Source organism: Trichomycterus rosablanca, chromosome 23 (genome assembly GCF_030014385.1).
Source record: "Trichomycterus rosablanca isolate fTriRos1 chromosome 23, fTriRos1.hap1, whole genome shotgun sequence".
NCBI classification, from domain to species: Eukaryota; Metazoa; Chordata; class Actinopteri; order Siluriformes; family Trichomycteridae; genus Trichomycterus; species Trichomycterus rosablanca.
In genome coordinates, this window is record NC_086010.1 from 12,640,654 (window position 1) to 12,664,245 (window position 23,592).

General features: G+C 36.0%; 1 protein-coding gene across 4 annotated transcripts in view; it reads left to right on the forward strand.

The window, feature by feature from the left end:
- arhgef1b (Rho guanine nucleotide exchange factor (GEF) 1b) overlaps positions 1 to 23,592 on the forward strand; it is a 76,521-nt gene that overhangs the window by 27,165 nt on the left and 25,764 nt on the right. For 3 of the 4 annotated variants that reach the window (XM_062985473.1, XM_062985475.1, XM_062985474.1), the window contains 13 exons: positions 2,825 to 2,890; positions 4,320 to 4,406; positions 6,151 to 6,264; positions 8,666 to 8,764; positions 9,486 to 9,528; positions 10,764 to 10,869; positions 13,826 to 13,966; positions 15,844 to 15,873; positions 17,552 to 17,651; positions 17,976 to 18,054; positions 20,025 to 20,054; positions 20,567 to 20,773; positions 22,716 to 22,857. In XM_062985473.1, the coding sequence (XP_062841543.1) occupies positions 2,864 to 2,890; positions 4,320 to 4,406; positions 6,151 to 6,264; positions 8,666 to 8,764; positions 9,486 to 9,528; positions 10,764 to 10,869; positions 13,826 to 13,966; positions 15,844 to 15,873; positions 17,552 to 17,651; positions 17,976 to 18,054; positions 20,025 to 20,054; positions 20,567 to 20,773; positions 22,716 to 22,857 (1,205 nt within the window). In that variant the 5' untranslated portion in view covers positions 2,825 to 2,863. Of the gene's footprint in view, positions 1 to 2,824; positions 2,891 to 4,319; positions 4,407 to 6,150; positions 6,265 to 8,665; positions 8,765 to 9,485; positions 9,529 to 10,763; positions 10,870 to 13,825; positions 13,967 to 15,843; positions 15,874 to 17,551; positions 17,652 to 17,975; positions 18,055 to 20,024; positions 20,055 to 20,566; positions 20,774 to 22,715; positions 22,858 to 23,592 lie in introns of those variants that run through there. The other variant, XM_062985476.1, reaches the window with a different exon arrangement.

Here is a 23,592-nt window from a genome sequence, read left to right on the forward strand (position 1 = left end):
GAGAACCTGCACAATCAGTGGCTGACTAAATACTTTTTGGCCCCACTGTACCTGTGCATTTCCTGGTAGTTCTGGTTGTTATTAGCCAATAAACTTTTTTTCTTACCTCTTTTAGTTGCATACAATGCGCAGAGGCATTGCTTCTTTGCAAACTTGGACAAATAAATTCTATTATCTATTTAAAAAAATGTCTTTATGATAAGATTCCATATACACTGGTATTTTGAAACTCAACATCAATTGGTTCTGGGAGTGACGTTGAGTTTAATAGGCGTTGAGTTTAAAAGGCGTTGAGTTTCAAGGTATTTTTTTTTCCATAAGGATGTATGGGAAACCTGTTAATGCATTCCATGGTACCGTGGAACTACATATATTTTATTGAATGAATATTATATTATATATACTGATAATAATATTATAGTATTCCATTACTAATAATTTATTCCTGTGGCAAATAGCCACACCATACCAAATTTTTGCTTCCAACTAATTCTGATCCGGAGTTGTTGGAGTAAAAAAGAGTCCATGTTGGTCTCCAAAGCTTTTAAACACAAAAAAAAAAAAAAAAGATTATGTTGCAGAAAAAATATGTAAGGTGAATTATTTGCACTAATAGAGTTATTATTCAATACATTTGTGCCTTTTTGGCTCTAAAGCTCTGTCAGACTCTGTCTATACACATGAAATTTACCCTCCCCCATTTCTTCACATAATTTTGTGCAAAAGCAAACTGAATCACTGAGTAAAAAAGGTCAGAAACGACTCTTTTTAATCAAATTATTCATTGGAATCAAATCAGGGAGCTGTGCTCCTATTGCTGGTGAAGATTCATTTGTTTTACTCACTCTATTTCATTATGGTGTTGTGTGTAAACAACTCCATGAATCAGTGCATTTGATTCAGAGATTCACTCGCTTTGAAAAACAGCTGTATAAACCAATCAAATTTCTCGACAAAGGGCGTCGAGTTTCAAATATTTCGAGTTTAGGGGTCGTCGACTTACGAGGTACCACTGTACACTGTACTATAGCGCCTGCAATAAAACAATGCAGTGTCAAACAATGCTGAACATTTGTTTGGTGTGTGGATAGTTGATCAGACAAATATTTTGTATTTAACTAATGGTTAAACTAATTTAGCTAATAGTTAAAACATCTGTCAACTACTTTTTTTTTAAAGATGCTGATGTAAATGACTATAGACTGTGAAAGTCAGGGCTTCATGTTTATGTGTATGAATGATTGTTTGGTAGCTGTTTTTTTCTCTTTGTACCTCTAGCCCTTTATTTTAACATTTAGATGTTTTTTTTTTTACAAGTTTGGCCTTTTTGTTCACTCCTGTCCTTTTAATACAAGCCAGTTAAATCTTGTTCATGCATAATGGAATGAACAAGTGTAGCTTTTCTGTTGTTTTATCTTAATACAATATTTCTCAGTAATCCTTTTTAACTCTGATCATTGACCTTCTCTCTCATAGACGTCCAGTATAGAAGTTTCTCCAGTTCTGACCTTTTGTGTCATTTTATCAGTCGTATTTTAGGTAGTGTTCCCCACGCAGATAAGTGTCAGGGTAACTTCCCCCCCAGTTTAGCACACTGACCGGGGCTAGCATTTTCATTGTGTTTGTAATGTGTGCTTTTTTGGATCTTTGTCTCCATTTTAAGCCCATCTTGTGCAGGCAGGCTGACAGGAAGTGACTCTAATCGGAAATTACACCCATTTCCTCTGTTGTTCTTTCTTGCTTTATAGAGGTACTCTTGAGAGAACACAGATGACTCCAAAGACTTATGAGACTGATTAAAGTTGGTGATAAACACTCTGCTGTTAGAAGCTACAGCCTTGTGCACTTCAGTTGTTTTTCAACCCACCACTGTTACACTTTTAACTAAACAAATGTTATAACCTTTTGTTTATTTTTTTATGTTGCTTTGGTTAAATTTAGGCTTCATTTTTTTAAGAACTGCTTGTAATCATACACAGAGCTAGGTTTTTGAGAATAAACTGGTTCAAGTCATGCTTTAGTACCGAAATTTGTTTTGTTACCAATGTGGTACAGTGGTACCTTGAAACTTAACGTCAGTTGGTTTTGGGAGTGGCGTTGAGTTTTGAAGGCGTTAAGTTTCAAGGTATTTTTTCCCATAAGGATGTTTGGGAAACCTGTTAATGCGTTCTATGGTCCTGTGGAACTGCATATATTTTAAGCTAATGTAAAATAATAGGGTTGTTTTTGACACTTATACACTAAAAATAACACACATATAATATAAAAACACTGAAATAAAAGTGAACAATTAAAATAACTGTTGCACAAAGCTTAACGTGACTTATTGTACTAAAACAATGAGCAAGGAATTTCATTAGTGAAATTATGAGTGCTTATGAGCAGTAATAATTAAGAGAAGTTTAGTGTTTTTATGTCATAATTTGAATACATTGTCACGTTAAGCTTTTTTTTTTTTTTAACAATAAGCATTTTAGACTCTCTCAAAATAAAAGCTGATTCTTACAATTCTTACAAGTTTAAAAGTGAAACAGAAGGAAAATCCAGATAAACACAGATACATGTGGAGCTTTCAGAGCAAACCACCACTGTTAGGTTTCCACTGCTTTTAAAAAAACAAAAAACAAACCAGAAGAATTATATGTCAAACGTTTGATTTTTTTTAAATGAATTTTTGTTTGTGTAGAGGAAGACTGTGTTAATTTCCCAGTTTGGTTTGGGTGTGCATGTATTCCTTTGATACTGAACCTTCAACTTTCTTTCTGTATTTATGAAAATTTTAGTTAGTGCATGCTACACTAATAACAATGTTATATGTTTGCAGGATCTTGACTGAAGGGACGTTGGCCACACCAACCACAGCATGGATTATGAAGATGCCCACAATGGGGTAAGAACTTATGTCCAACCAACCAACCCTGCTCCACTCATTCATTGGCAAAATAAGTAAACACCCCTAAATTACGTTTAGCCAGTTTTACTAATTGAACTTCTAGCTTATTAAAAATAATATAGCATACAGAAATTCAGCTTTTGCCCTGGCAGTGCCATTGTGTTTTATTAGGCGGTGCTTGCTGCTGCACTACCTTGAACATGCGCGCCATGCACGTTTACTGCTTCGATGCTCAGTTTTCCCCTGACCTTTTCACTGACCTTGAGATTGTGAGAAAAGTACAGCAAGCCTACTAGTGAGGTGTAAAATAGAGATTAAGCAGTCCCATGTTTACTAATTCTGGAGTCTCTTATTGTGGCTTTATAGATCTTTAATTTAATGTACCATTTGATAAAAGCAATAAAGTCTGATTAACCCACTTATTTTTTTTAGCTTTCTCACACCTCTGCCTGAGCCTTCATGTTTTAAACTAAAGAACATTTTATAAAGAAAATGCATGTGAAAACACTGTCAGTCAGTATTGTGCATTGCCAACAGACAGTTATTGTAAAGTAGAAACATGAAGCATATTTAGCATAAACATCTTTATTCTGTGGCTTTAACACTTTATAGTTTTTAACAACCAATTTCAACACAAGAACTATCCATGTGTACACAGCTCAGAAATTAGAGGAACATTTAATCACCACAGTATAACACCAAGTAAATTAACCTATAGGGATTAATATGTTCAGTTAGGAAGTATAAGTGATCGTAAATTAATTTCATTTGATTTGGTGTAAATAAAAGTGACTGGAGAGGTAGCAGCAAGACAAGCCACAAAAGAGAATAGTTCTGCAGGTTGTGGCCACAGACTTAAGTCAAGTCAACTTTATTTATATAGCGCTTTTTACAATAGACATTGTCACAAAGCAACTTTACAGAATCCAGGACCAACAGATACAAAAACAAAAACCCCTGTTAAGCAAGCCGAGGGCGACAGTGGCAAGGAAAAACTCTTAAAATTACAGCAAGAAACCTTGAGAGGAACCAGACTCAGCAGGGACCCATCCTTCCTGGGTGGCCTGGAGAAAAATGTTAATAAATAGGATTTACACAATATCATACACACACAAATTTAAATAACCTAAAAGTTATAACTAGCAAAAATAACTGAAGTTATTATTCAGTCCAATCTGTTATTGTTATTAACATTGACTGCTTTGATTGGATTACCATCACCATTTACAATTTCTTAATGGATTAAAAACAGTTCAACTGTAAAAACTGTCAATTTTGCCAAGTCATTGTCTGAGGTAGAAGCTATTTGACATTATAATGGTGAAGTAAAGGTCCTTATTTAACCCCATTACACTGCATTTTTACACAGCTTTTGTAAAAGAGTATTGTAATAACTCTAGATGTTGTGATTCTTTCTCTTTTTTAGCATGGGCAGCCTGGGGCTCACTGTCCTAATCTAGCCAAAAATATAATAGGCGCCGAGGATGAAGACTTTGAAAATGAACTGGACCAGGTAAGCTTCATATTGTAACTACAGTGATTCTGCATATACAGTGGGGCCAAAAAGTATTTAGTCAGCCAGTGATTGTGCAGGTTCTCCTACTTAGAAAGATGAGAGAGGTCTGTAATTTTCATCATAGGTACACTTCAACTATGAGAGACAAAATAAGAAAAAAAAATCCAGGAAATCACATTGTAGGATTTTTAAAGAATTTATTTGTAAATTATGGTGGAAAATAAGTATTTGGTCAATAACAAAAGTTCAACTCAATACTTTGTAACATAACCTTTGTTGGCAATGACAGAGGTGAAACGTTTCCTGTAAGTCTTCACCAGGTTTGCACACACTGTAGCTGGTATTTTGGCCTATTCCTCCATGCAGATCTCCTCTAGAGCAGTGATGTTTTGGGGCTGTCGCTGGGCAACACGGACTTTCAACTCCCTTCACAAATTTTCTATGAGGTTGAGGTCTGGAGACTGGCTAGGCCACTCCAGGACCTTGAAATGCTTTTTACGGAGCCACTCCTTCGTTGCCCGAGCGGTGTGTTTGGGATCATTGTCATGCTGGAAGACCCAGCCACGTTCCATCTTCAATGCTCTCACTGATGGAAGGAGGTTTTGGCTTAAAATCTCACGATACAAGGCCCCGTTCATTCTTCCCTTAACACGGATCAGTCGTCCTGTCCCCTTTGCAGAAAAACAGCCCCAAAGCATGATGTTTCCACCCCCATGCTTCACAGTAGGTATGGTGTTGTTGGGTTCTTCTTCTTCCTCCAAACACGACGAGTTGAGTTTTTACCAAAAAGTTCCATTTTGGTTTCATCTGACCACATGATATTCTCCCAATCCTCTTCTGGATCATCTATATGCTCTCTGGCAAACTTCAGACGGGCCTGGACATGTACTGGCTTAAGCAGGGGGACACGCCTGGCACTGCAGGATTTGAGTCCCTCTCGGCGTAGTGTGTTACTGATGGTAGCCTTTGTTACTTTGGTCCCAGCTCTCTGCAGGTCATTCATCAGGTCCCTCCGTGTAGTTCTGGGATTTTTGCTCACCGTTCTCATGATCATTTTGACCCCACGGGATGAGATCTTGACCCCAAGGGAGATTATCAATGGTCTTGTATGTCTTCCATTTTCTTACGATTGCTCCCACAGTTGATTTATTCACACCAACCTGCTTGCCTATTGTAGATTCACTCTTCCCAGCCTGGTGCAGGTCTACAATTTTCTTCTTGGTGTCCTTCGACAGCTGTTTGGTCTTGGCCAAGGTTGAGTTTGGAGTCTGACTGTTTGAGGCTGTGGACAGGTGTCTTTTATACAGATAATGAGGTCAAACAGGTGCCATTAATACAGGTAACGAGTGGAGGACAGAAAAGCTTCTCAAAGAAGAAGTTACAGGTCTGTGAGAGCCAGAAATCTTGCTTGTTTGTGGGTGACCAAATACTTATTTTCCACCATAATTTACAAATAAATTCTTTAAAAATCCTACAATGTGATTTCCTGGATTTTTTTTTCTCATTTTGTCTCTCATAGTTGAAGTGTACCTATGATGAAAATTACAGACCTCTCTCATCTTTCTAAGTAGGAGAACTTGCACAACCAGTGGCTGACTAAATACTTTTTGACCCCACTGTATGCATCAATTTGTTAAACAAACCAGCATGTTTACTTCATTTATTTAACTTATTCTGGTATGTTAACTTGGCTTATCTCGCTTCTCCTCCATTTATTAGTTTGATTTTTTCTGTGTTTCAGACAGTAGATGATCAGTGCAGTCATTTTAACAGCATTGAACTGTTAAAAAACAGACCCACCCATCTGCTGGCCTTTGTGCATCACGTCATCCTACAGTTTGACTGTGCTCCTTTGGTAAAAAAAATGAACTATATTTGAACTTTTCATCATTATTTTACTTTCATATATATTAATACATATATTACATACACTGGGGGTGGACATACTTTACAGTGTACACACTTGAGTGTAATTACAATATTTCAATGTTTTATTATAAAAAGGTTTAACAATCTGAACGTCAAACATTGCTTATCTTGTCTGATCTATAATAAATACGAATAAGTATAAAAGCATTTGTATCAATTACACTTTACCACAAACATTAACACAACATTTTGGCATTGTAATCTCTCTCTGCCCACACAAAACAGAATAATAGCAGGCTAAACACTTCAATATATTTCAAAAGTTAACTGCTTAGTTTATAGTTACAGCTATTTCTTAAAAGTGTATGAACGTGTACGATTAGTTATGCCTGTAATCCAGAATTAAGTTCTATACCGTTACAAAAAATATGAATGTAAATGTTCATGTCGCGATAACTGTGATGTAAAGTAATGTTAAAATAGTTCAAAGTCCAAACATTTGAGTGGTTAACGAGAACGCTACTTTAAATGTCACACAAGCGCCGTGCAAAACACGAGCACGGAAACGGTACAAATCCGATCTCTTCCCTACACACTCGCTCCCTACGCCCTATAAAGCACTTAACATTCTTAAAGGGCCAGACTATATATTTTATAATTCACATTACACGACAGGTGAGACGTTCTTTTTTCTTAATATAGCGTATTTATTTAGGAAAAAATAGTTCTTACATAGGCAGGAAAATCTATGGCAGACAAGAGTCAGAACAGCGGATTGGGCGTAACGTTATTATTACTGTTTGCTCCTTTTTCTCAACACTTGTGCTCGATTTACACTGAAGATATATTTAGTAAATAAGTACATGTCCGCGCATGCACGAGCTTGTGTTAATTTCCGCCTGAACTGATCAAAAATGTTGATTTTGAAAAATTAAAAGATGACCCGTTTTTCAGTTTCTGCTTGTTAGCGCACAGCTAACGCTAGCCAGTGTGGCTCTTCACTCGTCTCTCTGTGTTATCACACAGTGAGCACCCCACAGCCAATTATCCAATGGGAGGCTTTTACCTATTTGCTTAGTTAAATCCAGGTGGTGACCTTTTTTTTTTGGCCAGGCAGTGTATATTACTGTAATAATATATTACAGATATAATTTCACTGACCGGCGTGGGCGGGGGGATTTAAAATGGAATAACTATAGAATGGAAAATCAGTGTGAATCCTGAGCTTTTTTTGATTCAATGAGATGCTGCTCTCACCTAGTGGTGATGGGAGACAATAACACCCAAAGAGTTTTGGAAATTTAATTGCTCTTGTAGCGATTTCTAAATATTTATTCTTTCTGTGCGGCCCGGTAAGAAGTGACCCACTGACCGGTAGCAGTCCGCAGCCCGGTGGTTGGGGACCACTGGACTAGATTGTAAATCACGCACTGAGAATTATAGTTCTTAAACTGTTGGATTGTTCACTACAGTTTTTTGCAACGTGTTGAACTGTGACCATCATTGTTCATGAATGATTGCACTTTTGTAAAATCTTTTTATCATTTATTTATTTGTTGTGCTCAGTCATAAAAGCAAGCAGATGCCTTTATCCAAAGTGACTTACAGTACTGTGACAGTACACAGTCTGAGCAATTGAGGGTTAGGGGCCTTGCTCAAGGGCCCAATAGCAGCAACCAGGCAGTGGTGGGTCTTGAACCAGTGACCTTCTGATTAGTAGTCTAACTGCCCACAAAAATAAATAAGGTTGAGACCTAAATATGGCATATTATGCTGTTTTCAATTAACACAAAAATAGTTGTAAAAGAAAACAGTAAATGCATTTTATTATTTACATTAAGTTAAACTATTAATAAAGAATTAGTAATTTAAGGATTCAGGTTTTATCTAGTTGTGAATCCCTTAATGTGCTTAGCATTTGATGCTAATGTAATTATGTGAGGAGGTCATGGGGTATTTATAATCACAATAAAGGTCAAGTTAGTGTTCCTAGGTCTTAAATATTTTCCTGGGCGATTTAAACAAACTAAATTTTGTTACCTTGTATAGAATATTATACATTTTATATATAATAAATATTATGTTTGTCTAATTTTGAGGCATAACTAAACCAGTAAATGAAAACCACATTTAATCACCTGAATGATCCATACTATTGGAGAACTAAAACAGTAATGTATAACCTAAAGAAATTCTGCATATAGGCCTAAAACTGTTCTTGCAGTACAGATGCATTTGGTTGCAGTTTATTGCTTTTTGCGGGTTGTTATGAGCGCGCAAACAAAGGGGACCATTTCTGTTTATGTTCATACAACGTAATTCAGTAAATGGGGTAAAGTAAAGTCTTTGTTTACTTTTTAATGATCCATATTTGTTTCAACCCACAGTTGTGCTACCTGCATGCTGACCTCTTTAGGAACCTCAGTTCAAAAGAAACTAAGAAGCAGTTTGTGGAGTTCTACAACAATTTCCTGGACAAAGGCGCAGTAAGTGATGCATACTAAATTAAAAAGGATTATGCAGGTGAAGATTTATGTCTGTTTATTGTTTGAAATATTTTATCTGATGCCTCTGAACATCTGTAAATTTGTCACCTTATTTATAATACATGGTCATAAGTATTTGGACTTGTCTTCACACTCACACAGGTACATTAAATCAGTTATAAAACCATGCAATCATATAGGACAAACAGTACAATAAAATTGGCTGTACTGAGGAGCTCTAGACTTGCATTTACATTTCACATGGGATGCCCTTCTATTTTATATCTGCCTTGCCTAAACTGCCTTAGTAAACTGTGATGCTTACTTGTCTGCAGACTGTGTACAACAAACTTTTTAAAACATTTTTAAAATAACTCCAGACAAATGTTCTCTTAACATAAGGTAAAAGTTTAGACTTCTTTGACATCTTTGACAATGAGATCATTATTTAACTTTATAATTAGTACATTCAAACTAGAGTGATTTACAGTTGAAGGATTTAACCTTTAACAGTAGGTATATTATACATAGGTATATATTGTAATTTCTAATCCAGATAAAGTAAAATGTCAGGAAATTTGGCAATGGAACAACTCGTAGTTGGACTATCTTATTATTGGTGCTGTAGTGTCATCTAGTGGTCAATCAAATATTAGTGTTCTTAAACATTGGTAAAAAAAAGTACATTTACGATGCTTTGCTGTGTGTATTTGTTTTTCAGATTCTCCGAGTAGCAGTACCATCTCACATAACAAATGAGTTAGGTAAGCGTTCTATATAATTCTGTATAATAATGATATTTTACTAAGGCAAAGACGACACTTTTGTGAACCTACTTTCAGAAACAACAGCACTTTTACTTCTTCTTTAATTGTTGTTAAGATTAAAGGATGGATGACCAGGTAGCGCCTATGTTGTGGTTGCTAGGAAAAGCAAAACAACAATAATAATAATATTACACTGGTACTCAACGTCAGTTGGTTCTGGGAGTGGCGTTGAATTTAAAAGGCGTTAAGTTTTAAGGTTTTTTTTTTTTATAAAGATGTTTGGGAAACCTGTTAATGCGTTCCATGGTCCCATGGAACTGTATATATTTTAGTCTAATGTAAAATGATGGGGTTGTTTTTGACACTTATACACTGAAAATAACACAGGTATATTATAAAAAAAACACTGAACTACAATTAAAAACAGTTAAAAAATCAAAAATACAATAAAACCTGCACCTTAGCTTTACTTCTTTATTGTTTCCTTACCCTTCTCAATTAGTGGAGAGAACTTATGAGCAGTAATAATAAAGGAAAGTTTAGTGTTTCTGTGTTGTTCTTTCATTACATTAAGTTACATTAAGCTTTTTTAACGATAAGCGTTTTAGACTCTTGGAGAAGCTGAATCTCACAGTTTGAAACAGGAGAAAAATCCAGATAAACACAGATACATGTAGATGCTTTCAGAGTGAATATGACAGTCATTCCACACAAATGCAGATTCGTCTCATGTTCGCATGATGTTTTACAGCACCACTCAAGCCGAGCGCTGAGCTAAGCAGCAGTCGCTCACACGTACAAATTTCTCGACGAAGGGTGTTGAGTTTCAAACATTTTGAGTTTAGGGGACGTTGAGTTACAAGGTACCACTGTATCAGTAATAACCTCAGGCACTTGTTAAGCTGCTGGGTCCCCATCTGGCCTTTCCTTCCTCAGACACAGACAATTTTGTCAGTCGTGTCCGAATTAGTTTAACTGCATTCATTCTTAATTCATTTGTACACTTTTACCTAATTTACCAAGGGTGCAAATAGATCTTGAGCTGTTTGCTTGTGGATTTTTATAATATTTTTATGTAAACTTGGCTACAACATTTTTGTTTAATTTGGCCACATATTCAAAAAGGAACAACTTTTTACTCAATGTTTATTGATGTTTTAGGTTTCAATAACAAAAACATATTTAAAGATAAACATTAGTTAAAATTCAGTGCTGTTTTCTGTTTGTCTCAGATCGAACTCGCCCAGACCTAATCAGTGAAGACATGCAGAAGCGTTACGTTCAGGAAGTGCAGAACATGCATACATTAGAAGTGCTGCGACAGCTTGAGGACTTCAGGTAGGACAGAAGATTTTAATCATGTTAACTTCTGAATTTGTGCTTTTTATGATGTAAATCATTTTTTTTCTGCCTCATGTTCATTGTGTTCCACAGTAATTTTTTATGTTTACACCAGTGTTCTTAAGCAGTGTCCTGAATCTCTGTAATGTTTTACCCAAACATATTTTTTGTGTGATAAAACATAGCTGCATATGTATTAGTGAATACAAGAGTGTGAAACTGACCAATTAAGCTTCAGTATAGCACAGATTATTACATTTACGTTTTCAGCATTTAGCAGATGCTTTCATCCAAAGTGACTTAAAGTACTGTGACTAGTGATCGACCGATATGGGTTTTTTAATGGCCGATGCCGATACCGATATTTAGACGAAAGAAGTGGCCGATGGCCGATATATAAAGCCGATAATACCATTTTTTTACAACTAAAAAATACAATAATAATAATAATAATAATAATACAACAAAACAGAATTAATTAAATAAAATACTTTAAACAAAATACAAATTATTTCAAAGGTTTCAGTGCACTTAACATACACAAGCAGATAGCAGTATCTTTTTGTTTTTAAGAATGAACAAACATGCTTAGTGAAGACAGTTGCACATAGAAGAACTTCTTTTAAGGAGCCATTATTTAAGCACCAAACTGTGTGTGCATTGTGTTTGAGCATTTAGATAAGTAATCAAAATATAAATAAAATATTAACACAAATATTTGTGAATAAAAAATAATGAAGTTAAAGTTAAAGTGAAATATTTGGGAAAAAAAAGGTTGTAAACCCTGTCCAAGTCAAGAGCAGCAAATTGTAGGAAACAGTTTCCAGTCTTGAAATAAAATGGCAATATCCTCACTGAATGTTTTCTCAGCCTCTCTTTTTTAGTAGTCCCAGTCTAAAAGCAGCAAGTTGTAATGCAGGAAACAAAGTTTCTCTGCATTTTCTCCAGTGAGCCTGTTTCTTTTCTTCTCATAAATGGTCCCAATCTCACTAAAAATTCTCGTTCTTGTGCATTCACTGATGTCTGCCTGGAGAGTGGCAAAATGGACACACGGGGCGCTCTAACAACAGCCAGACCAATGACTGTATACAGTCACTGAGCTGACGGAGGCAATGTTTAAATATCGGCCTTGTGCGCACATATATCGGCCGATGCCGATTATCTAAAAAATGCCAAAAATCGGCCCGATTAATCGGTCAATCACTAACTGTGACAGTATATCGTCTAAGCAATTGGGGGTTAAGGGCCTTGGCAACTTGACAGTGGTGGGGCTTGAACCAGCGACCTTTCCATTACTAGTCTAGTACCTTAACCACTAGGCTACGACTGCCCTAATTACAGATTACAACTTTTGGCAGTTAAATTGTAGTAAGTTGTAGTAAGTCGTTGTTTAATAATTTTGACTATTTTGGCATCTTAATTAGAAAGTCAAGCATTTTTTACATTTTCATATATAAGATAATCCTTTATTAGTCCCAAAGTGGGGAAATATATATTAGGGATGCACCGATCCAACTTTTTCAGTTCCGATACCGATCCGATACATATACTTTGCATATCGGCCGATACCCGATACTGATCCGATACCATTGTTGAATTAATAAACCGTATACTTTATTATGTGGGAAAGACTCAGGATTGACTTAAACATTACTAAGTTTGCAAAACAAAATATAATTAACACAGATATAAATGTACTGAACTGCTATTTATTTGTCAATAAAATAATAAACAGGCATCTTAATATTTCAGTGTTATTTTCACTCAACGAGTAAGCATCCGACGCTGCCTTGGTGACCAAATCAATCCCAGCATTCATTGCAGAAAAATAAACATAACTGAAAGGGGCGGAGAAACGAATGGAGTTATTATCAAACGTAAATAAAATATTACTGATTTTTAACTTGTATAAACTTATACCGAGTGTTTTTATTTGCAAGTTCGAGCTTGTCAGGAAATGTAACCGTTATCGGTACATGAAGGGAAATGTTATATTGACGTTAGTGTTAGCGCTGTGCTACCTCAGTTCATTGTTTTTAATGGCAAGATGCTAAATGCTAAACCCGATGGAATCGCTGTGTAAGTAGCGCGTTCGAATAACCTGATTTATGAGTTGATGACTTATTAGAATCCTCTCTACTGAGGCAGCCGCTTATGTAGACAGTAAGACAGCAAGGCAGCTCCTTAGGTTTTCGAACACACCCAAAATGTGGCTGCTGACAATGAGAAAAACAGTAGTAGCTTAAATAACTTTTTCAAATAAACTTATCCGTAAATATTTAGTGCAAACAGTAATTCAAAATAAAATATAGCAGCTAAACATGAGTAATAAACATGTTGCCATCGAACTTGTTAGCGTAGCAAGCGTGAAATAGCTCCATGCAGCTGACTCTTTGGCTCGCTCCATGTTGCTGTTTTTGTTTGTGTTATACGCCATACGTCAGCAGCGCGTCCTGTATGGGCTTAGCACGCGTCGCAAACGAACTAAAGTGAACGTATCGGACCCATGGATCGGCCTGATTATCCGATATCCGATCCATCTCATTTTGGTAATATCGGGACCGATATCCGATCTTAATATCGGATCGGTGCATCCCTAATATATATGCAGTATTATATTACATTACTAATAGATTCAGCAAAATTATAAATGTGTGTGTTTCGAAATCAATACAGAATACTTTTAGTGTGCAAGGTAAAAGGTCTTCATTAGCTCTAGGACTTCATTCAAGATGTAATACTTTATTTTTTCCTCCCAAACATTGTTTAGTTTCTGCTTATAAACACATATTTTTTGTTTATGTTTATGAGTACAAACGTGAAGAAATTAAATGTTGATATATGCAACAAAAGTACTGTATATACAATCCAGTGCTTGAATACTCATTTCCTCACACTGTATAGGTTTAAACTTTACATTCTGTTTTTATTTATGTGTAATGTAACTTCATAGACAAAAGAGAATGATGGGAATGACCCCGAATGAATCTGAGCTGACTGAGGTTGAGAATCATCGTCCAACAGAACGTGTCCCCAGAGACATGAAGGAAAAAGCAGTTGCTGAGAGGCTGGTAGAAAAGTTGTTTGAGAGCAAGTGAGTTAGTTTACTTTTACATTTTGTAATGTCCTAAATATTTCTTTAGGGAATGAACGAGTTCATTTTTTTTGCAAAATAGTTTTCTGGAACAAGTTAAATTTGGCTTGGTCTGTTGCTATTTATACTTATTAGTTCGCCTCCATGTTTGACGTGTGCCAAGATCTTGTGGTGGAAAAACCTTCAATAAAATACCTCAAAGACTCGATTATGAGTAAAAAAGAGTTTTATTCTTGTCTGCAGTAAAGAATCGCACTGACGAAGTCTCACATGGAAACTTTGAGAGTGTGATAAGAAGGGAAGTAAATAATCACCCTTTATACTCTCATCAGTGACCTTGTATGACAGTTAACAGAAATGTCTTAGCTAGAATTTAGGAACTGGTCTAAACCAGCTAGAACTGGGTTTTTGAAAGTCATACAGTGTATTTGACGCACTTCTTATCATGTACACCACTTTCCAGTAACATTCCATTGTAGCGGTATTCCTGTAATATTGGAATATAACTACTGGCAATCATGCCCTAAATATATCTACACGTTCTAAGTAGTAATTGGTTATGTATTAATAATTCTAGTGTAAATTAAAAAACATTTCTCCCACAGTTTATTACTGAATAATGGGCTCTATTGCTGGTATTCATAGCGTTGAGTAAAAAGAGATGTTAGATGAAACATTTTGGTTTCTGCCAGGTTTGAATCCCTCAGCCACACTACAAACTGTTTCATTGTTAATCTCTCACACTCTCAGAGAGCTTGTAACATCACTAAAAATCGAATCAACTTTGTTGTTACTTTCTTTCACAGCTTTAGGCAGAAGCACAAAACAATAAACCATTGATACCAGTATGTAATTCAGGAAATAAGTAACCCATTTTTTAGATACAGCATAGTAGTTACACACCAACCTGCGAAAGGCCTCGTCTAACAGACCACGCTTGTTTTAGGGTCTATTTGTATGAATTACTTAAAGCTGAGTTAATCTGTAGAACAAAAAAAGGATTCTGCTGCTTGCCAGACTGCCAGCTCTGGGTACGAGTAGAGAGATGGAAAAAAGGGGCCAGTAAGGAGGGAAAAAGCACCAGAGAACTAATGAAGCCAACATTACCATGCTGGCAAGAAATCATGCCGCTTACTTTGGCTTTGTGCCAAAATTCAGATAGAAATAAATGTGTGCTTTTAAATGTTCAAAAATTGATTTGTAAACATGATTATCAAATTTACCACCAAACGAAGTCAGATAAATCCACACATTAATTAAACACATTTAAAGTTACTTACTAACCAATGCTGAAAAGAAATTTAATATAATATCTGTTGGGTATTTGTTGCATACAAATCCATATTCTTAACCTTTCACCACCCTGGAGTACCACCTAACATGGCAAACTCACTCAGCCAGTATTTAAGAAAAAAGCCCAGACCGTACAAAGCCAATACACTGCACCACAGGGCCTACATGGGTTCTTACTCATTTATCTTCCACTCATTTGTGAAAGCAAATAAAAATGAATTTATTGATGATGTTATTGAACTTGGTTTGGACACAAGCCTCAGTAAGTTCATAACTTTTGAAGTGTTCTGTTTTGGCAATTTAATAACAGGAAATTAAATGAAATTGGAAATTCTGGGTAATAATTATTTGAATAATTTATTTAAATTTAAATTTCAACACCAGTACAGTGCTTTGTAACTTTGTAACTGTATGCTTGCTACTTTGTGTTACATTATCACTACATGTAGTTCATCAACCAAAAAGTGTAAATAAGAAAACAAAAATATTATCTAAGCCATAAGAAAAAAAACAACCACTTTTGTTGTTTTTCTGATGTGTTTAACAGACTTGTTTTTAAAATGTTTTATTGGTTTTACTTTCAGCCCTTCAATTGTTGCCGATGTTGAAAAGGGGTAAGTAGTTTTTTTTATATTATACTTTATATTTTTAATGTGTGTGTAAGTTGGGACACTTTCTAAAAATTCAATTAAAAAAAACTCATTTTATCATTAGTTGCTTGAACTTTTTTTTAACTGATATACATGGAAAGAAAACATGTTTTTTCTATTTATTCCTATGTAAATCTTATTTATTTAAAGTACCAGGCCACCCAAATATGGGTCCCTGCTGAGTCTGGTTCCTCTCAAGGTTTCTTCCTGTAATTTTAAGGGAGTTTTTTCTTGCCACTGTCGCCCTCGGCTTTCTAAATATTAAACACATTAGAATGTGATGCCTGCAACACTTAAAAAATCTGGGACAAGTTAAAGAACAAGTTACACTCTTGGATGGTTCCACAATTAGCAGTTTAACTGGTAACAGGTAAGGTCACCGCATACTTAAACAGTACGTACTAAATTGGAGGCAAGTGCGCACTGCTCCGTCGGTAAAGCTGTAAGCTCTTTCAGTACGCAAGTGTGCAGTATGCATGCAACCTCGTACGTACTACGTCTGCCGTCTTACCAACGTCACGAGATGCATGACGTCACATCGCCACCGTTATAGCAAAATTAATTGTCGTTTTCCACAAAGCTACTCATGACATTATTCAGGGTTGTAGTTAATCATAACAATTTACATTTTTGTCTTACTACACTTTCCACCATCTTTCTTCTTCCCTACGAAAGCCTTTGCAGCAAAGTGTGCATTGTTTGCATACTCAAAAATGGCTGCCCATACAGTAGGTCATCCGGGTACTTTTCTCATAATGTTTAATGAATACTACGTGTTCGGACACTATACCCGCTCTCGCGTACTGCTTTTGCGTACTGTTCGGTATGGAAGTATGTGATTTCGCAAGCAGCCTTATTCTTTGAAAGCAAGGATGCAACGTGGTTCACCACTTTGTGCCAAACTTTGTGAGAGAATTAGTGCAAGACTTCAAAGAATTTAGGTCTTTCACTGTTTACAGTTTATAATATCATAAAAAGATTATCTAACTTGGATGATAAATGATAAAGCAATATTACTTGCTTTTTTTTTATTGGCTTAAAATGTATACGTTTGCATGAATTAAGTTTTCTGTAAATTATAAACCCTTGATAATCATGTAAACATGGATTAGCTTGTGTAAACTTTGGTTTAGTTTAGGTTGCTGGGACTAAAGTAAAGAAATCTTGTGTTTGAACCCATAGGTGGTCCTCTTCCCTTATTCTTCACTTCGTATTCTCTTTCTAACTTTCCTTTATTTTTATATGTCATATATAGGAAGGTTAAAACACACTAAAGGAAGGATGATGATCACACAAGATTATTTTTCCTCTATTTATTATAAAAAAAAGAAGACTGGCTGTATTAACATTAAATATCATTAGAATATTAATGATATTTATTTTAATTATTCACTAATGAATCATGCACCTCTGGTTCATGCTTCCACTTAGATTTTGGAAGATTTGAGATTTCCCTATGCATAATAGAGGTGATGATGTCATTAAGTTTTCTCTGCCCCTTTTGAATGATTATTTTAACAATATTGCATATTTAACAGATTTTACATTAAACAGCCTTTTCTGCTAAAATAGTAAAACGTAACAGTTTTCTCTGAGAATTCTTATATAAAGAAATAATTAAACAGCCTTGTGCCCCTTTTAGTTCAGCCATCTTTGGTGCAGTGGCTTACTATATGAAGCACCTTGGAGTGAAGACCAGAGCTCCAGACAGCAAGAAGGGCAGAGGGTTTTTCAGGTGGAAGGTACACCATGTGACACTCACTTTGAGCTTTTCACCTGAGAGAACTGGATGCAAAATACTTCACATCTATTTTTCTCTAATAATCTGATTCAGAATTACATTTTGATAGGTTTAAATTACATAACATTACTAAACATTATTGATTATGCATTTTGGCTGGAGGCAAACTGCTTAAAAAAGACTAGTATGCTTTATACGAATTTACCTATAAATTTAGGGATAAGATTTATCTGTACTGTGATTTATTTTTATTTTACAGTGGTTATTTAAAGAGTATTATCAAATGTCCTGAAAGTACATATGCAAATGTGTTTGTGTTTTTAAGCCTGCAAAAAATGAAGAACCTAAGCGTATGCGGAGCATATTTACTGAGGCAACCCGGTATCTACCCTCAGTACGGAGCAGTACGTATCTGCCCTTTCATTTCTTTCCCAGACTTTTAAAAAGGCAACATTGACACTTTAAAATATAATTTATGCTATTAAATATTTTTGTAGTAAAGTTCTGTCCCTGTATAGTCCTGTTGTAGTTTTTTCAGCTGGTCATATTATCATAACACACGTAGCACACCATACCTGCATGCTAAAATAAACAATGTAAGCTAAAAAACATGCTACATAAAAACAACATTAATGTGTCCTCATGATTGTTATATTAATTTTATGGGCACAATTTTCCACAGGCACATTCCACTCTCTTGAAAAAAGCTTTCCAAGAGAAGTGGTGGTTGTTATAGTGGGGTGTGTATGTGTTTAGGGGGGTGTCATGGTCATGTAGTGTATGTATTTCTCTTTATACATTTAAGATGCTTTGTGCATATTTGAAGTAGAATGGAAGTTAACTATTGAGAAAGAAGTAAGGCAGGATGTCTAATAAACCCATGGGTGTTTTCAAACTATTTGTAAACCAGGATCAAAGGTTCTGGAGGTGTATATTAAGCATGGACAAATGTCATCAGCATTTATGTGCAAGATATGTGTGCTAACTAAACAAACATCCATTCAAAATTCTTTGGTATGAAGGTTCCAAAAGCATATACATCTGTAAGGGGCTTTTTTTAGCAATAACTTTATAGGAAGTAAAAGGGGGTTTTAAGTACGGTGAGGAATCCTTATTGGTATGAATAGGCAATTAATGCTTTTCATTTAGGTCAAATAGCTTTTACATGCATGTATCTCACTAATTACAATCTCTTATTCCACTGAAATGTAATGAAGAGTAGGCTGATAAACACCCAGTGAAAGTCAAGGGCTTTTTATGTTCCCTCAGATCATCAGGTTGACACTTCTTTTTTGTATTTTTGTTAATGCATTTTCTCCCCTTTTTCTCCCGACTTTTTAGTGCGTCCAACTGCCCGTTTGCGTCACGCTTTCTCTCCACTAATGCCGCCCCCTGCTCTGATTTGAGGAGAATGAAGCTAACCCACGCCCCCGCTGACATGTGGGCAGAAGCCATATGCATTTTGTCACCCACACTAGGCGAGTGCATATATGCAAATCAGCCTTGTGTACGGAGAGACACACCCTGATCATCGCACTCTTTCTCTCTCTGTGCCAGCAGATGTCGTAGTTGCATCAGTTACGAGGAGACCCTATCCGACATAATAGCCGACCCCCATATGAACAACAGTCCAAATGTTGTTCATGTGGCTGGTCAGCCCAGCTGGCAGGCAGAGCTGAGATTTAATACGATATATTCGAGATCCCAGCTCTGGTGTGCTAGCGTGTGTTTGGTGAAGCAAACCATTCAAGATGTATGAAAGGTGGCACAGCAGGATATTTCACTAGCACACCACTGCTGGGATTCGGAGCTCTCGTAGTTTGAATCTCATATACCCTCCTCTTACACGGTTGGGGTCCCCAGCTGCAGAGGACTAATTGGCTACGCTATATTGGGAGAAAAAGGGAGAAAATACATAAATAAAATACCAAAAAAAGATTGAAATACAAAAAAACAAAACAGTATAAAAGCTTTTAACGAAAAATGAAAGTTTTTCTGGAGGCAGATGGTGACCCAGTACTTACAAACAGATTTATGCCATTATGCCCATCACTTAAATTCATTTCACTCTGCATTGATGAAGATTTATATATCTGGTTGTACTCGTGTCATCTACACAAATATTTGCCAAAATGTTGGTTAAAAAAGGTTTAAAAATATTGTGAAAATACATACGTACACTCATAATAAGGTGTCCATTTTTACAGTCAGGCATTAGATAATGTAAGACAATATTGATGCCTGGATTTATTAGCATGTAAGCTGGTCTTCTTTAAAAATTCATCCCTGCACATGTATAATCATACAAGACTATGATGGTTAAGGTTTTACAGATTTACAGGAGCATGTTTGTTGCCATGTTTTCCTCTTGCAGATGTTGAGCCCAAAAGATTGGACACTGAAGGTACTTTGCTCTGTGTAATTCCCCCTTTTACTTGCATGATTTCTTGTCCCATACTAATCAAAACTTAAAATCAATGCACATTTGCATGGTCCAGATTAAACACATAGTTGCTGGGTTGGGTTCTTTATAAATGTATACATTTAGGTGTATACACAACAGCACACACAATTGAATGCTTCGGCATTGAGAATCTTGTCAGCGTTAAATGATTTACAAATACTTCTGTAATTTAAAAGCATGTGTGATAGTTTCTCTTTTTGACTTTTTAGAGAGAATTACTAACACTGTCAACATAAGGCTTCTTATTTTGTGTCATGTTTTTATTTTAATCAGTGTGTTAATCTAAAATCTTTTTCATCCATTCTTATAACAGCTTTTCCACCATCCTTTTATCATTCTCCTTATCATTAGCTAAAAATGTTTGCATGCTGGTAGAAAAAACAATTCTTTTAATCATGTAATCATCATTTTCTAATATAGTAATTCTCTGTATTGTTTTTATCTTATCTCAGGTGATAAGGATAAGAACAGTAATGACAGGAAGGGTGCTGGAAGCATACCACCACACCGTGGCTCCACTTCTGAAGGCGGTTCTGCACCCTTTCCGGTTCGGAAGCCCACTTTGCCAGTGCAGGTCACTGTTCAGGTCACAGATTCTGGTGACGTGCCATTTATCAACAGTGTGATCTCCAGCACTGACACTTCTCTCACTGATCTGAGTAAGAACAACACTGTAAACCCATCATTAGGGCTGGGCAGTATATTGAAAATATCGATATATTCAGTATTACATTTTACACATTGTTAAAAATGACCATATTGTTATAATGAGTATGCCTAGGATGCACAGGTTACCATGCTGTCTTTTGTGCATGAGCGGGTGGGCGCGTGCCCGCACACAGATGCACAAACATACACCACGTGGGCCGACCATTATCAGTGTGTGCCGCTATACTAATTTTCCCCATGTACATTAAGCTCATTCAGGTCTACCTAATTAATAACCAATAAGCCCGGCAACTATGGAGAAAAATGAACTAAGTGACGAAGATTTAATACCAAAAAAGTGCATGGTTTAGTTGTCTAGATCTGGTTTGGCTTTCATATGGATGATGCGCAACAGAGTACAGTTTTGTGCAGTAAATATTCTGAAAATATTCTGGGAACATAAAGGAAAACATTTGCAAAAAAGTGGATTATATCACTAATGGAACAACACACAGATATAGTTTTGGTCTCAATTTGAAGAAGAGAAGCTCAGATAAGCTGCGGTTATGATTTTATGCTGCTTTGTGGTTGATCTGGGTTGCGGTGCTGCTGTTTACTGTGCGCTTTCATTTTGCAATGATAGCAAAGCATTATCAAATATTGAACTTTTTCGGGATTATTTTGATGCTCATTTATTTGAAGTAAAATGGACAGCAGAAATGTAATTGTGAGTTTCTGCTGGTTTGTTATAATACTACAAAATATAAACACTTCGAATGCGGGCAGTGGTCAGCCATTGTACTTTGTTAAGTTTACATTATATCGTATCGTTTTTTTTTTTTTGGCTTCGATTAATTATGGTCTGGCAAACACAATAAGCGTTAAGCAATTCTGCTTTTCATGGCTGTATTAAAAACACAGATTAATTAAATGTCCGTACCGGTAAAGTGTATGAACCTAACAGCTGCACCAGAACTAGCTGTTTTCATTTATGAGATGAGATTAGATGTGTGGGATGTAGCATTGCCGTTTAGTGCCCTCGGCATCCAGCAAATATCACACTAAGAGCACAACATGCAGTGCTGAAGTAAGTAACCTTAAACAGTTGAAAGCCTACAGTAAACCTCAGAATTTGCTAAATCTAGTTTACATATTCATGGAAAAACTTTTCCAAATTTAAAAGTTATTTTAGAAAATGTTCTTGACCTTTCAAAGTGCTTTTAAAAGTTACAAGTTTTTAATCATAAGTTTTAATTTTAAGTTTTAATCTTAGCCTAACTCTGAAATATGGTGGTGGGAACATCATGGTTTGAGACTACTTTGCTGCCTCAGGTCCAACAGCTTAAAATCATTACTAAAACAATATATTTAAAATTCCAATAATACATGTTGTGGCACAGTGTCTGGGATTGACCAAAGTGACATAAAACACAAAGAAAGGTTTAGCACAGATATATTACATGTTAAACTGGTAGGCATTAAAAGTGAGTTAGTCTAAGCGCTCATGGTAACTCCTTTACATCTGAAGCACCTACAATGGGCATGTAGACCTCAGAACTAAACAGCCTGGTCTGACAAATCCCGTTTTCTCCAAGATCACATTGATGGTCGGGCATGTATGCATTGTTTACCCATGAAAGAGATGGAACCATGATGCACTGTATGACAATCTATTTTGCAAAGAGACTTGTAATGTTCTGTACCAGATACCACAGGTCTTCTTCAAATATTTAATGGAGTCTGTTAACTGGCAGGTCAAGTTTTTTTTTTTTTTTTTTTTTTTTTTTTTTTTTTTTTTTTTTTTTTTACAACTGGTCCTAATGTTTTGGCTCATTGGTGTGTAACTAAAACACAAATCCACTTAATTCATCAGGTTTTTTTTACCTTGCGGTATTATAAAAGATGCCAACACTTCTTTTATTCATTTATCAATATTTCTTATTTATTGCTTAGGTGTAAACAGCAGTCGCTCAGATATTTCGTCTGTGTCAGATGGAGGGGATGTGTCTCCTGCAAGCCACATTGTTGGCATCTCCATTTCGGAGCCTCCAGCTACTACTGACACCCCAGCAGAGGAGATTTATGAGAAAGAAAGGTAGGGACAGATAATTAAATTAAACTGAATTAAGCGTAAGTGTAAGAGTTTGTGTAATGCTAAATATTGAAAGTAGGTAAGTATTTAAATAGTAAATGTATCGGACAATGCAGTGATTAAAAGGGCTGTGTCCCATTCATGACTGAGGAAGTGCGGTGAAACTACATTACCCCTGTGTCCCTGCTTTGTGCTCGACGCTACCGCTGCTGTGTACAACGCTACCCGTGCTCCTAGTTTGTTCCACTCCCTTGCAAAGACGTGTTAATGTCTTTTTAACTCTTCTATCACAGAACCTCTTTCCTCTCCACTTTTCTTTCTCAGCTTTCATGTTCTTCTCCTACTTGTCACATTTGGTATTGAGTATATATTTAAAGTGTATTAATACTGCCTGTTGCATTTTTGTATAGTTACCTAACAGGGCATTTCAACATGGAATTTTATGTAAATCTAATTTTCGTTCATAATTCATGTATTGGGGCATTTATACCATATGCACCTGATCATTCATGGTACAGCGACTATAAGTAACAATTGTTAGCATATCTAATCAAAACTAACAGTTGCACATTGCTTGCAGGGTGTAGCATTTTGGTATTAGAGGGATGAAGAAGAATGCATTTATTTTTTATAGATATCGCATATCCCAGCTTGTTTGGAAGCTGCGGTCAAAGCGCGAGGTCAGCCATTGTACAGCGCCCCTGAGGCAGACAGGGTTAGGGGCCATGCTCAAGGGCC